The 13,922-nt window shown below is 35.6% G+C and overlaps 2 protein-coding genes across 4 annotated transcripts in view; one reads left to right on the top strand and one right to left on the bottom strand.

Annotated features, from left to right (window-relative positions):
* The first annotated feature begins 339 nt into the window (after nt 1-339).
* Nucleotides 340-4,610, top strand: gadd45gip1 (growth arrest and DNA-damage-inducible, gamma interacting protein 1). Its single transcript, XM_056453184.1, is given in 3 exon segments — nt 340-364; nt 367-769; nt 4,214-4,610. Coding segments are annotated over 3 exon segments (720 nt in total). The 3' UTR covers nt 4,506-4,610.
* A 2,794-nt stretch (nt 4,611-7,404) lies between these two features.
* Nucleotides 7,405-13,922, bottom strand: part of zgc:158403 (tetratricopeptide repeat protein 39A) — a 52,910-nt gene continuing 46,392 nt past the window's right edge. For all 3 annotated transcript variants that reach the window (XM_056453176.1, XM_056453175.1, XM_056453177.1), the window contains 3 exons: nt 11,616-11,730; nt 11,423-11,539; nt 7,405-8,379 (listed from right to left, as the gene is read on the bottom strand). In XM_056453176.1, the coding sequence (XP_056309151.1) occupies nt 8,268-8,379; nt 11,423-11,539; nt 11,616-11,730 (344 nt within the window). In that variant the 3' untranslated portion in view covers nt 7,405-8,267. The remainder of the gene's footprint in view (nt 8,380-11,422; nt 11,540-11,615; nt 11,731-13,922) is intronic.

Here is a 13,922-nt window from a genome sequence, read left to right as displayed (position 1 = left end):
AGCTACTAACTTTTGACATAAATTCAATGTCATAACTTACCTCAGTGAAGTTAGTTGACTGACAGCCTCTGCGCTAGTAACGTACCGTCAGGCTAATATAATCGGTACAGGACCAAGGTAAAGTTGGCCAACTCTGACACCATTTAAGATAAAGAAATCAAGTCAACTGTAAAATGTTCTTAATATTATTCTCTATGATGTACAAGCTTTGATTTTTAGTTATGCCTTTGTTTTTATGTACAGTACTGAATCCACATTTTCATTATAGAGGATAAGCTGTAAACACTTGAATGAAGTTTTTCACACTGGTATACGTCGTATACGCCAGCAGAGGGCGTCATGACGTCGGCACTACGCGCCTACATGTCGTGGAGGTCACTGGCGTGTCATCAAACATGGCGGCCTCCTTGCTGAGCAGGAGGACAGCCCTATCCTTCAGCTTTACAAAATTAAACTCACTTCTTCCAGCTGCAGTCCTTCAAATCGCGAACTACAACCCCAGACCCCTCCGGCTGAATATAAAGGATCCTTATATACCGGATAAGGAGAGCGAGAGGACGCCAGAATGGCAGAAGACGGAGAAGTTTGAGCGCAGGCTGTTCGGCCGCTACGGACGCGCGTCTGGAGTGAACCCGGCCAAACTGTGGCCCTCCGCGGCCCGGCTGGAGGAGCTGACGGCCGAGGAGAGAGAGTGGCACCCTCCGCTGGAGCAGATGCTGCAAAACATCGCGGAGAGGCAGATGGAGAAGGAGAAGAGGCGCATACAGAGGTGAAGGGAACCTTACTATCATTGCACAATTAATAGTTCAATACACATAATACCAATATTCGTAAAACTGCCGGAGCGACTTTACCTGTATGTTAAAATATGCGCAGTTCACACAACCAATGACGTTTCGTATTTTTTCTGGTACAGTATGTGTGTGAAAGGGGCTGATGTTTGCTGTCAACAACTAATGTAAACTGAATATACACATTTATTAACCAGAACGATTCACACCTAAATGAAAACGGTAACTGGTGACTTACCTTTGCGCTGCTACACGCCCTTGTGTTTCGGATGTCCGAGATGTCATACAACGAAATATGGGCTACCAAACTCCAAACGCCTCAGAAATTATATTTTCAATGCTTAATGAGGGTTGAAACACAATTTTCATAGATTTTCGAAACCTATTAAGTGAAAAATTACTTAAAGTAATAGCTTTTGACCGTTAGGACGCCAGTAGTGGCGTCGTCAAAACAACTTTAACGGTTCGCGCGTCTCGTTAACGTATCTCGCAGGGGGAAACCCGTATATTAATACAGTATTAAAATAATAATAAAGTAGTTTATGTCAGCTTAAAGACTTTGTTTACGATGTGAAGCGAGGTTTTACATAAAAAACGAAGCAAATTAAACCGCTTATTTTGCGCATTAGCAGAATCCCAACTAACACATTTACGTTGTAGCGATGTCTGTACAACGTTGCATTTTTTTCAAAGGCAACGTCGCCACTTACGTGCTCGCTAAATTGTTACAACGTCGAAATGAAAGACGTGAGAGGGCTGTAGCAACGTTGTCCTGTGACATTCAGCAACCATGAGACGTTCTTACTAATGTATTAGTGCCTTTTTTTCTGTCTGTTTATCTATACTGCCTAGAACACAGGATAAGCAGAAATAATTATAAATATTGTTTAGTCTTTTTTCCTTTTTAATTTATCAACTGCGTGTGTACACTTTGAAGTGTAAAATTCCACAAATTAATATAATAAAACTTTTTTATTATACATTTCACAACATCTAATACATTCGTACACTTCTAATGATAAGAAAACTGTATAAAATAAAGTTTAGATTATATTACATAATTAACTATACATAATTAAACTCAAAAGGTAGGCTAAATTAAAATTTCAATTGAGAAGGTAAACAAACAAGAAACGTAAACAAAGCATTAAAATATAAATAAATAAATATATTAAAATGCAGACACTACATTGAAGCTCTGGACTGGAGAATACAGCAGACCGGGGAGCGCCGACGACGACAAGACGTAATTGTTGGTACGGAGAAAGCAGTCAGAGAAAGAAATCCAACAGAGAATCTAGTTCAGAGATGGATCCACAGCAGCCACATGTCAGAATAGGCAGTAAACAAGAGGACAGATCAGAGCTTGACACAACCGGACTACACAAATGACCACTGATGGCTAATTTTGCAAGAAGAAATAAAGCGATACTCACGTCTCCTCGGTCGTTGTTGAATGAGATGTCGAACGTTCTGTTGAAATTTAAACTGATTCATTGATAACGAGTAAATGTTGTACAGTGGTCATCCATACAGCCTAAGCACAACCTAAAGCAGCGGCCGTTTAAATGACAACATCATGACAGCATTGTGACAACCATCGGCAACAGCGTAGATTCTCAACCTTTTTACGAAGTTGGTACAACGTTGTAGGAAGATTGTTACGTCGAGGCAACTTTGTGTGTTTGTTAGGATGTTGTCAAGCAACCGTTACACAGGTATATGTATCTAGACTAGAGCAATTGAGGTAAAGTTGGTTTTATATTCGCACATTCAGACTTCCTCAACAAAATTTCAGAAAAGTATTCTTTGCAAATTCTAAATAGGGAAATCATATTATCAGCCAATGGCTATCAAAGTACAACATTGTTTAAAGTAAAAAAAAAGTGCTAATGCTGTTTTGAAGTCATGCTTACATTAGATTTCAGACAGAATATTCAAAATACCATGGTAAACAATATAGGGAGCGTGTCACAAGTTGTCACTGAACGAATGTCTGATTATAAAACCAACTTTACCTCAATTCAAGAGCAGGTTTGCCCAAACTTGATCCTGGAGGGCCGGTGTCCTGCATATTTGAGCTTCAATTTGAGCTCTATCTAGGTATACTAGAAACTTCCCGGCAGCTTGTGTGTTGAGTTAGAGCTAAACTATACAGAACACCGGCCCTCCAGGACTGAGTTTGGGCGCCCCTGATCTAAAGTAATTTACAACAGCTTGGAGCACAAGTGTCAAATCCAGTTCCTGGAGGGCTGCAGCTCTGCACAGTTTAGTTTTAACCCTAATTTAACACGCCTGATCAAACTAATTGAGTCCTTCAGGCTTGTTTGAAACCTACAGGTAAGTGTGTTGAAGCAGGGTTGGAACTAAACTGTGCAGAGCTGCGGCCCTCCAGGATGTTTATTGTTTTGTTTTGCGTGTGTATTTTGCATTGGAGACAAACAAAATGTAAACAAGAGAAGGATAGAAAAGTAAGTCATTTCAAGTAGATATAAAAAAAAAAAATACATGTGACCCAACAAAACCAGTCATAAGTGTGAGTGTTTGGAAATTGAGATTTATATATAACCTGAAAGCCGAATAAATACGCCTTTTATTAATGTATTGTTTGTTATGATACAACTAGGGTTCAAAAAAGGGAGAAAATAGTTTAAGTTATGCAAATTAAGTGGATAACAATGCACATTACTACTAATAATAATAAAAAAAAATATATATATATATACACACATATACAATGTCTAATTATATATTTTTTATAAATTTAAGGTATAGGAAACTTATCAAATATCTTCATGGAACATGATCTTTATGTAATATTCTGATGATTTGGCATTTAAAAATACCATTTTGACCCATACAATGTATTTTGGTGGCTCAGTGATTAGCTCTGTCACCTCACAGCAAGAAGGTCGCTGGTTTAAATCCCGACTGCATTTCTGTGAGTTTGCATGTACTCCCCTTGTTCGTGTGGGTTTCCCCCACAGTCAAAAGACATGCGCTATAGGTGAATTGAATAAACTAAATTGGCCTTAGTGCATGAGTCTGTGTGAATGCGAGAGTGTATGGGTGTTTCTTAGTACTTGGTTGTGACTGGAAGGGCATTTGCTGCGTAAAACATATGCTGGAATAGTTGGCGGTTCATTCCACTGTGGTGACCCCTAATAAATAAGGGACTAAGCCGACGGAAAATTAATTAATTTTTGAGCAACACTTGAGCAATGCAAGACTTTTGCTTTAATTAACAGTTTGTAATGTTGCACTTATATAGCACTTTAGCTTTAAGGCAGGCCACTAAATCACTGTTACACTTTTTTAATGATTTAGTATCTTTTCAGAAGAAAACTGATGTGTAAAGGAATAAGTGTGAAACTAATGGAGGATCACAAATGTTTAGTTTCACATGCTTTACTTCCACACAGAGAAAAGACGATCGCTGAAAGCATGGCCAAAATGCCCAAGCTGATCGCCGACTGGAAAAAGCAGAAGAGGGAGGCCAAGCAGAAGGCAAACGAGGAGAAGCAGAAGCAGGAGCGACTGCTGGCCGTGGCGAGGGAGCGCTTTGGTTTCGCTGTGGATCCTCGCAGCGTAAAGTTCAAAGAGATGGTGGCTGAAATCGAGAAAGCAGAGAAGAAGCAAAGGAAGCTTCTGAAACGCCAGAAAAGAGAGGAGGAGCAGGCCTCGATCACACCCACAGCTGATTCCAGCCAATAACCAGGACTTTTATATGGTGCTACTGTTTTGTAAAATAGCTTTTTTTTGTATCATTGTAACTATCCCAGTATGTTTCATGTAATTAATAAAGTCACTGGAACAACAGCCCTGGCTGATATAATACTTAAATTAATTTAACTTAAACTTAAATAGTATATACAGTTGAACTGTAGAGAAGATTGAAGAGAGAAGATTTTTCCAGCACATTTCTAAACATAATAGTTTTATTAACTCATTTATAATAACTGATTTATTTAATCTTTGCCATGATGACAGTAAATAATATTTGACTAGATATTTTTCAAGACACTTCTATACAGCTTAAAGTGACATTTAAAGGCTTAACTAGGTTAATTAGGCAAGTTATTGTATAACGATGGTTTGTTCTGTAGACTGTCGAAATAAAATATAGCTTAAAGGGGCTAATAATTTTGACCTTAATGTTTTTTAAAAAATTAAAAATTGCTTTTATCCTATCTGGAAAAAAACCCCAAATAAGATAGAATTATATTATATATTTATATTAAAATTACGAGTACGTTCCGTTTTCCTTTACGATTTTATAATTAATGATGCGTCCATACACAACTGAGTAGGATAAACTTTTATTCGATATAAAAGATGTGCATAAACTACGATAGAAACACTTTTACTGAACAATTTACAGTTTGTGCATTAAAAAAAGGTTTGTTATAAGAGATATAAGATGACGAAAATATGTGTGAATGGACAAACCAGCAGGCTGAGCACACTAACACATATGAAATGTTGTTTTGGTCATTCTAAAACGCCTTAACCATTTTAGTATTAGTGTTATTATATTATTGATCTACTAGATTTATATATAACCTGAAAGCCGAATAAATAAGCTTTTCATTAATGTATTGTTTGTTATGATGAAGTAGGGTTCAAAAAAAGAGAGAAAATAGTTTAAGTTATGCAAATTAAGTGGACAACAATGCACATTACTAATATATAAAAAAAAAAAAAAAAAATATATATATATATATATATATATATATATATATATATATATATATATATATATATATATATATATGTAATATTCTGATGATTTGGCATTTAAAAATATCATTTTGATCCATACAATGTATTTTGGTGGCTCAGTGATTAGCACAGTCATCTCACAGCAAGAAGGTCGCTGGTTTAAATGCCAACTCACAGAGATGCAGTCGGGATGTACTCCCCCCTTGTTCGTGTGGGTTTCCCCCACAATAAAAAGGCATGCACTATAGGTGAATTGAATAAACTAAATTGGCCTTAGTGCAAGAGTGTGTGTGTGTGAATGCGAGAGTGTATGGGTGTTTCCCAGTACTTGGTTGTGACTGGAAGGGGGGCGGGGAGGTTTGACCCCCATGACTAGGTATTGCACCCTTTGGACTAGGTATTGCACCCCTGGTTCAAAACATGGAAGCGCAGGTTGCCTGACTGATGACACCAAAAGGAGTGTGCCTCACTGTCGAGCCTAACACTGTCATTCTGTGTTAAATGCTTATAATTTGAGTTTGAATGCCATGATATTTGTTGTCATATACTGAAAGCAGCAGCAGATAGTTCACCTCAGATCTTGAAAATAAAAGAAACCATTTGAAATGGAACTTCAGTGCAAGCCAACACATATCAGTGATTTGTCATGGACATTTAATAATGTTAAAAGAGGTTTAATATGTATTAATTAGATTATAAACCTTTCCATTTGTATGGAATGCAGTGAATGCACTATTCTGTGCTTCTGAATTGCCCGGTGCTTAGACTGCAGCTCTGTACAAAACGTTTGGCCAGTGGAGAAATGGTCGTACCCATCAGAGCCTGGTTCTCTCAAGGTTTTTTTTCTTCACTTTCGCCAATTGGTGAAGTTTTTTCCTCGCCGCTATAGTCACTGGCTTGCATGGTTCGGGATCTATAGAGCTGTGCATCGCTGGATTTGCTCTTCAATATTTGGACTCTCAGTAGTGATTTTTAAACCGCACTAAACTGAACTGAACTTAAACTCTGAAAACTGAACTACACTATTTCAATTTACTATGATCTTTTATGTGAAGCTGCTTTGACACAATCAACATTGTATAAGTGCTATACAAAAAAGGGTGAATTGAATTGAATATTTAAATTTCTGTCATGTTTCGTCTGGTGAAAACAGCCCAATGGCTTATCACTGCAAATCTCATCACATAGCATGTTGATGGGACATGGAGTTACAATGTAACCTGCTCACCTAATGTTTGTTTGTAATACTTATATTATTTGCTAATTAATAACCACCTCATGTGGAACTCTGAATCTGCCTCTCATTTCGGAGTCTGCTACTGTCCACCGGAGTTCTCATTTCGGTCAAGCATGCATGCTTTGAGAGCCTTCCTGACTGAATGAAAGAAATAAGCTGCTGAAATATAATTGGCTAAACTGGCATTGGGCAGGTTAAATGACCAAAACAAAGACAGCATTCCGACACTTAAAGCACATTTTCAATTTCAAAGCAGAATATCTGACTTCAGCATTCTTTTTCAGATAAACAAGAATGTTTACTCAGCATGTTCCTTAAAAATCTGCAAACATATTAAGGTCTTTTTATACTTTAGAAGAGTCAAAAACTTACTTACTGCACCTTTAATAAAGTTTGATAATAAATGTGCTACAAATCCCCATATTAGAATGACACTAGAAAGATCGTTTGACACGCAAGATGCTGAAGTTCGCTTTTCTTTTAAAATGCATTCAAATAGAAAACAAATCAATTTTACAGCTTTTTTTATCACATAAATGCAGCACTGGTTAGCAGAAAAATCTTTTACCACTCTAAAAATTGTTGAATAAGTGAGTTTTCAGTCAAGAGACATTTAAGCTTACTCAAAAAAAAAAAAGAAAAAGCAGATGAAAGTAATCTGTCATGGAAAACTGATTTATTTATACAGTAACCCATATTTATTGCTCAATTATTGCATTGATTGACTTAATTCTCTATAAAAATAGTCATAAATTACACATTCCGAAAACTATTTTAACATCAATAGTTTGATTTAAATATTAACTGCTAATACAATGTTACATAACCACTGAACTATTTGATTATTATAAAAGCTCTTGATTTCCTTCCAAGAAAACGATATAATAATCAATAATAAAAATATCCAATCCCAAGCTCGGCCTTGCAATAATCAACATGTTTTAATCAACAGAACTTAGTGTAAAATGGTTTGTCTAATTGCTTTGTAAACACTGTCAGTCATTTCCCCATTACACCTGTACAGAACTTGACAAAATTGAAGGGGGAAAAAATATATTAATTTGATTTCTAATGCTCCCATGTACATTTTAACACAGGAGCTTGACCCCTGGTTTACATTTGGAATATCCATCCATCTAGTCTGCTCACTATTTATTTACTATCTGACTAAAATTACCGATTTGGCAAAAAATAAGCTGTTTTTAGCATCTCTTATAGCTGTGTTTCTCAACCACGTTCATGGAGGAACACCAGCTCTGCACATTTACATCAGCAGAGACTGAAAGACCTGTAATGGGTGTGACAGACAATAGAGACATCCAAAACATGCAGTGCCGGTGGTCCTCCAGGAACGTGGTTGTGAAACACTCTCCTATAGTCCTAACATTATCTGAAGTGTAATAGAGGTTTACTGTTGGCAGCACCACTGGATAAAAACAACCCAGTGGCGTTGGTGTTAAATTCTCCCCATAAAGTGACCATACGTGTCCTCAGAGGAGTGACGATATTAACTTTCCTCACAATGCTGTAATTTCCTCTTGGTCGCTGACGTCAGCCTTGAGTTTGGTCAGAGCTGCGTGGACCCTGAACTGTGTGCGAGACTCCATTGAGTACTCTTTGTAGTTATTCCTGACAGAAGAGACATGGAGAATGTTATAGATTAGCAACTTCCGTATAGTGCACCAATTATCCTAGTTTAAAGGCTTCCTAATTTAGTCTTCTACATTAGGTTTACATGCATTGATGGTTGGAAAACACTTTCATTTTCTCAAAATATATATTCTTGGGAACATTAAGATCCTTTTGAGACCATTATGAGTGAAGTTTCAGACTTTAACAGGGCTAAACACTAATGCCGCGGTCATACTAGAGTTTGCCTTTGCGAAATTCTGTAGTACGATGCTGTAAAAAGGGACAGGAATGAACAAGATGATTAGACATTTTAAAAAAGCGAGCGATTGCTCATATTCTACATTTCTGGCCAGAGAGGTCATGTTTTGATCTTCAATTTGTCTCACAGTCACGTAGCGCGACTTCGCAGGTCAGAGTTCACCATGCTTGAAATTTGCAATGCAGTGAAATACGAAGTGCGCTTTCTTTATAAACTAATTTCGAGAGGATCACATGCTTATGATTGATCAAGGCTGACCTCGCATCAGCTACACATATCAGCCAATCAGACGAATACTAACTCACTATAAATAACCAGAGTTTTTCACTTCACTTTGTCTTGAAGAATCCCCCCTTCCACCCCTACTCCTCCCCTTTCTCCTGTTAGAGTGGCACGGCGGCCCAGTGGTTATGACTGTTGCCTCACAGCAAGAACACCACTGGTTCAAGCCCTTGCCAGGCCAGGTCGGCATTTCTGTGCGGAGTCTGCATGTTTTCCCTGTGCTTGCGTGGGTTTTCCCCGGTTTCCTCCCACTGTCTAAAGACATACAATATAAGTAAAGTCACTAATCCAAAAGTGATATCATAGAGAAACTCTTATAGTCAACTGTATCTCATAGCTATTCTTAACACGTTTACAAGCAAGGGAGTTCTCGAGACCTAACTGAGCTCAGACTCGCCTCTCGCCCTTCAAATGCAAGCAAAATACAGGAGCCCAGGGCTCAAGGATATTCTGAGCTCAGGGCTCTCTCCCGGGACAGCATGTCAAACACGCTTTACTATCAATCATCAGCTAAGTGTGCACTCTTAAAATGTTTCACAAGAGCTTGCGTTTCTGGGCTGTCGCATTCGCATGCATATGACTAGAAATCTATAGGGCAAAAAGTCCAGTGTGACCTCGACTTTTGGATTTTTTGCTCATGTTTTTTTTTACTTGACCTATCAAAAAAAATTCTAATTAGTTATTTCTTAGCCACATATTTTAAATGTGTCAAAACAAGCAAACCCTAGTTGTATACATACTAATTTTCAACAACTTTTCTTTTAAAAATGTGAAAAATATATATGTAATAAACTAAATGTATGCACAACAGTCTAACCAGGTCAGTGTCCTCACAATACATGGTCTATAAATGCACAGAGAATTTTTAAACATGTTATTGTAAGGAAGATGATTAACCCACAGCCATATCACTCTGCAGCCCAAGACTGGTTGCTCACTGAAGGTAAGCAGGGCCTGGATGGGAGACCACATAGGAAAACTAGGTTGCTGTTGGAAGTGGAGCTCAACCTGTGGTCTGTGTGGGTCCTAATGCCTTAGTATAGGGAAGGGGACACCATACTGTCAGTGGTCGCCGTCTTTCGGATGAGATGTTAAACTGAGGTCCTGATTCTCTGTGGTTATTAAAAATCCCATGGCACTTCTTGTAAAGAGTAGGGATCTAACCCCGATGTCCTGGCCAAATTCCCTCCATTGGCCCTGACACATCATGGCTCCCCAATCATCCCATCCACCGTATTGGCTCTATCACTGTCTCTCCACTCCACCTATATGGTGGAGTGGTGAGCGCACTGGCGCTGTTGTCCTGATTGGATTGGTGTTAAAAATTAAGATTTGGTTAAAATTATAAAATAAATATACTGAACTATTGTGTTCAAGACATTTTAAGGGCTAAAATGTCATTTAAAGAATTCACACTTAGCTGATGCTTGATTAAGTAAAAGCGTATTTGGCATGCTGTACCGGGAGAGATCCCTGAGCTCTGAAGATCCACGAGCCTAGGGCTCTCTCCATTTAGACAGGAGGGGAGAGTGGAGTCTGAGCTCAGGTAGGTCTCAAGAACTCCCCTGCAATTGTATTAGGAAGGAGTCAGGGTGGAAGGGGGGTTTTGTTGGAAAACGAGGATGACTAAAGTAAGGAAGGCAGACTTTTTACAGTGCTCACTATATATAAGTACACCCCCCACAAATCTCATTTAAATGATTATTTTCTATAGATAGCTTTACAATATTATATTTGTGCAAATACATTAGATTAGTCCACACTGAAGCCAAATCTGGAGCTTATCTACAAAATAACTTATAATGGTTCAAAAATTAGTAGCCCAAATTCATATGTTAGAAAAATATTAAATAAAATTTCCAAAAATAGCAAAAATCTGGAGAAACAAAAATATATACAATTTTGCTGAAATGTTGTAGTGTGTAATTTTTTCTGCAATATTCACTCACTCATTCATTCATTTTCTTTTCGGCTTAGTTCCTTTATTATTCTGGGATTGCCACAGACAATTTAGCTTACCCAGTTCACATGTAGCGCATGTCTTTAGACTGTGGGGGAAACCGGAGCGCCCGAAGGAAATTCTGCAATATTTTGCATGAATTTAAATGTATTATCTTTCCATTTCTAAAGATGTTTGGTGACTAAAATATTATTTTAATAGATATATCTGTTTAATAAATCTGTTTCGTTCGAATGCACCAAAATATATTACCCATACTCACTGAGAAATGGATACAAATATTAATTTTCTAAATGGGCTGTACTCAATTATGCTGAGCACTGTATATGCATTTGAATGTTGTTTTGCTACTCTTCTTTAAGATTTAAGCATTTTTAGATATTTGGACTAGAAACATGTTAAAGTCAAATCAAGCTTGCATTTTTTGCAGTGTAAAAGACTGGAAAGCATCATTGTGTCACTTTAGACAAACAAATAAGTGACAATAAACCAGTAAAAGTGTATCTTGACCTCATTTGTGTGTTCTAGATTGAACTTACTTCGCTTTCTGCAGTAGTTTAATGGCTTGTTCTTTCCTCCCCGTGTCTATAAACAGGAGACTCATCTCCAGCAGAGCATTAGGAACAAGGTAATGATCAAACTTCAGCTTCTTTTCACTGTTAAAGACACAAAGGACATCTCAGACACCGACCCGGGGACGAAGAAACATTTCCTAAAGAGAGAAGGACTAACCTGATGTAAACCTGGTTAAAACAGTCCTCTGCCGCCTGCATCTGGCCTTGGTTCTTTAGACACAGGCCTTTCAGAAGCAGGATTAAACACGTGTCGTCAACCGTGTACTCGTTATCTAAACACACAGCAGGATAAATAGATCACTTTAAAAATGATTTTTAACTTGTACATGTTAACCATGCAATATTTTTTATTTATTTGTTGCAAAAAGACTATAACAAGGAACTGGTTTAAAGACTTAACGTTAAAACGTAAGCAGTGGTTTGAGATAATTGAAGAAATTCATGTAATGGAAAAACTGACATTTAGGTTGAGAATGAAAACGGATATTTTCAGGACGGGTTGAGGAAAATGGTTGATATATAGAGAATATAAAGACATCCCCATTTAAGTGAATGGTAATTGGAAGAGATATAGCAATCTTATGTGTTTTTCTTTTTTACATGCAAGTTTATGTGGTGTATATATACATAATTATGCATATTGATATATGTGCAAGTATGTAATGATATATGATAGCATGATTTTTTTTGTAAAATTTTTGTTCTGTATTGTAAAAAAACAAACTAAATAAAAAAATAAAGAAATAAATAAAACCACAATTTGATTAACAAAACATTTGACCAAACAATATTTAGAAACATATATTTTTTTATTTTAAATGATCATTAAATAAATGCAAACCTAGATTTAATAAACAAAAAAATTAAATAAATCACAATTACCATTTTAAAAATAAGGACTAACATTATTACTATTGTATAATTTCTAAATAAAATTAAATTGAGAATGTGATTTTACAGCATAATAATGATAGAAAAAAACGCAAATGATTTCTAGAACTATTATAAATACACAGAATTACAATAATATTGTAAATATAATTTACTTCAATATTCAAACAGCTTTTTTAAATATAATATTTTTACATTTGGAGTTCATAATTATCATTATCATTATTATTATACAAAATCCAAATGTAAAAAATATTGTAAAAACATTATTATTATTATACATTATTGTTTTTATTATTATTATTCTTACTGTTATTCTTATTATGCTAAATCCAAATGTAAAAATATTGTAAAAAACACTTGGGTGACACGGTGGCGCAGTGGTTAGTCCTGTTGCCCCACAGCAAAAAGGTCGCTGATTCGAGCCCCGACTCGGTCAGTTGGCATTTTTGTGTGGAGTTTGCATGTTCTCCCTGTGTTGGCGTGGGTTTCTCCAGGTGCTCCGGTTTCCCCCATAGTCCAAAGACATGTGTTGTATCCTCTTGTTAAGTGTGTCGTCACGTGAAGCGGCTTCCAGGTCCAAGCGCGGAACCCAGAAACAGTATTCCATACGTCACGACTTAACAAGCGGGTAGGTGAATTAGGTAAGCTAAATTGTCCGTAGTGTATGTGTGTGTATGAGAGAGTATAGGTGATTTCTAGTGATGGGTTGCAGCTGGAAGGGCATCCGCTGCGTAAAACATATGCTGGATAAGTTGGCGGTTCATTCTGCTGTGGCGACCCCAGATTAATAAAGGGACTAAGCCAAAGGAAAATGAATGAATGAATGAATTATTGCTATTGTAAAATTTCTAAATTAAATAAAATTGAGAGTGTGATTTTACAGCATAATAACGATCGAAAAAAAGCGAATGATTTCTATATTAATTATAAATACATTGATTTACAATAATACTGTAATTACAATTTACTTAAAAATAATCAAACAGCTTTTTTAAATATAAAATTTTACATGTGGATTTAATAACAACATTAATAATAATAATGATAATAATCATTATTATTATTACTAAATCTAATTGCAAAAAAAATTGTAAAAACATTTATTATTAATAATACTTTTATATTATTGTTATAGTTATTATTATTATTGTTATTATTATTAATATTATTTTGTTGTTATTTAATTATTAATAACAATAATAATAATAACAATAATAATAATAATTAAAACAGTTTTATAACTTACATTATTGTTTTTATTATTATTATTATTTTTATTATTAATAATAATAATAAACATTTTAATAAAATATTATCATTATTATTTCCAATGTTGTTATTATTATTATACTTAATCCAAATGTAAAAATATTGTAAAAACATTTGTATTATTTTTATTATTATTAATATTATTATTATTTATAATCATAAAAACATTATTATTAATATAATTTACAATATTATTTTTATTAATATTATACTAAACCTAAATGTAAATGTTGTAAAAACATTATTATTATTAATAATAATTAAAAAGTATCACTATTATTATTTACATTATTGTTATTAT

Source organism: Danio aesculapii, chromosome 3 (assembly GCF_903798145.1).
Source record: "Danio aesculapii chromosome 3, fDanAes4.1, whole genome shotgun sequence".
NCBI lineage: Eukaryota > Metazoa > Chordata > Actinopteri > Cypriniformes > Danionidae > Danio > Danio aesculapii.
The sequence above is the reverse complement of the archived record's forward strand: the minus strand, read 5'-3'. Positions and strand labels throughout refer to the sequence as shown.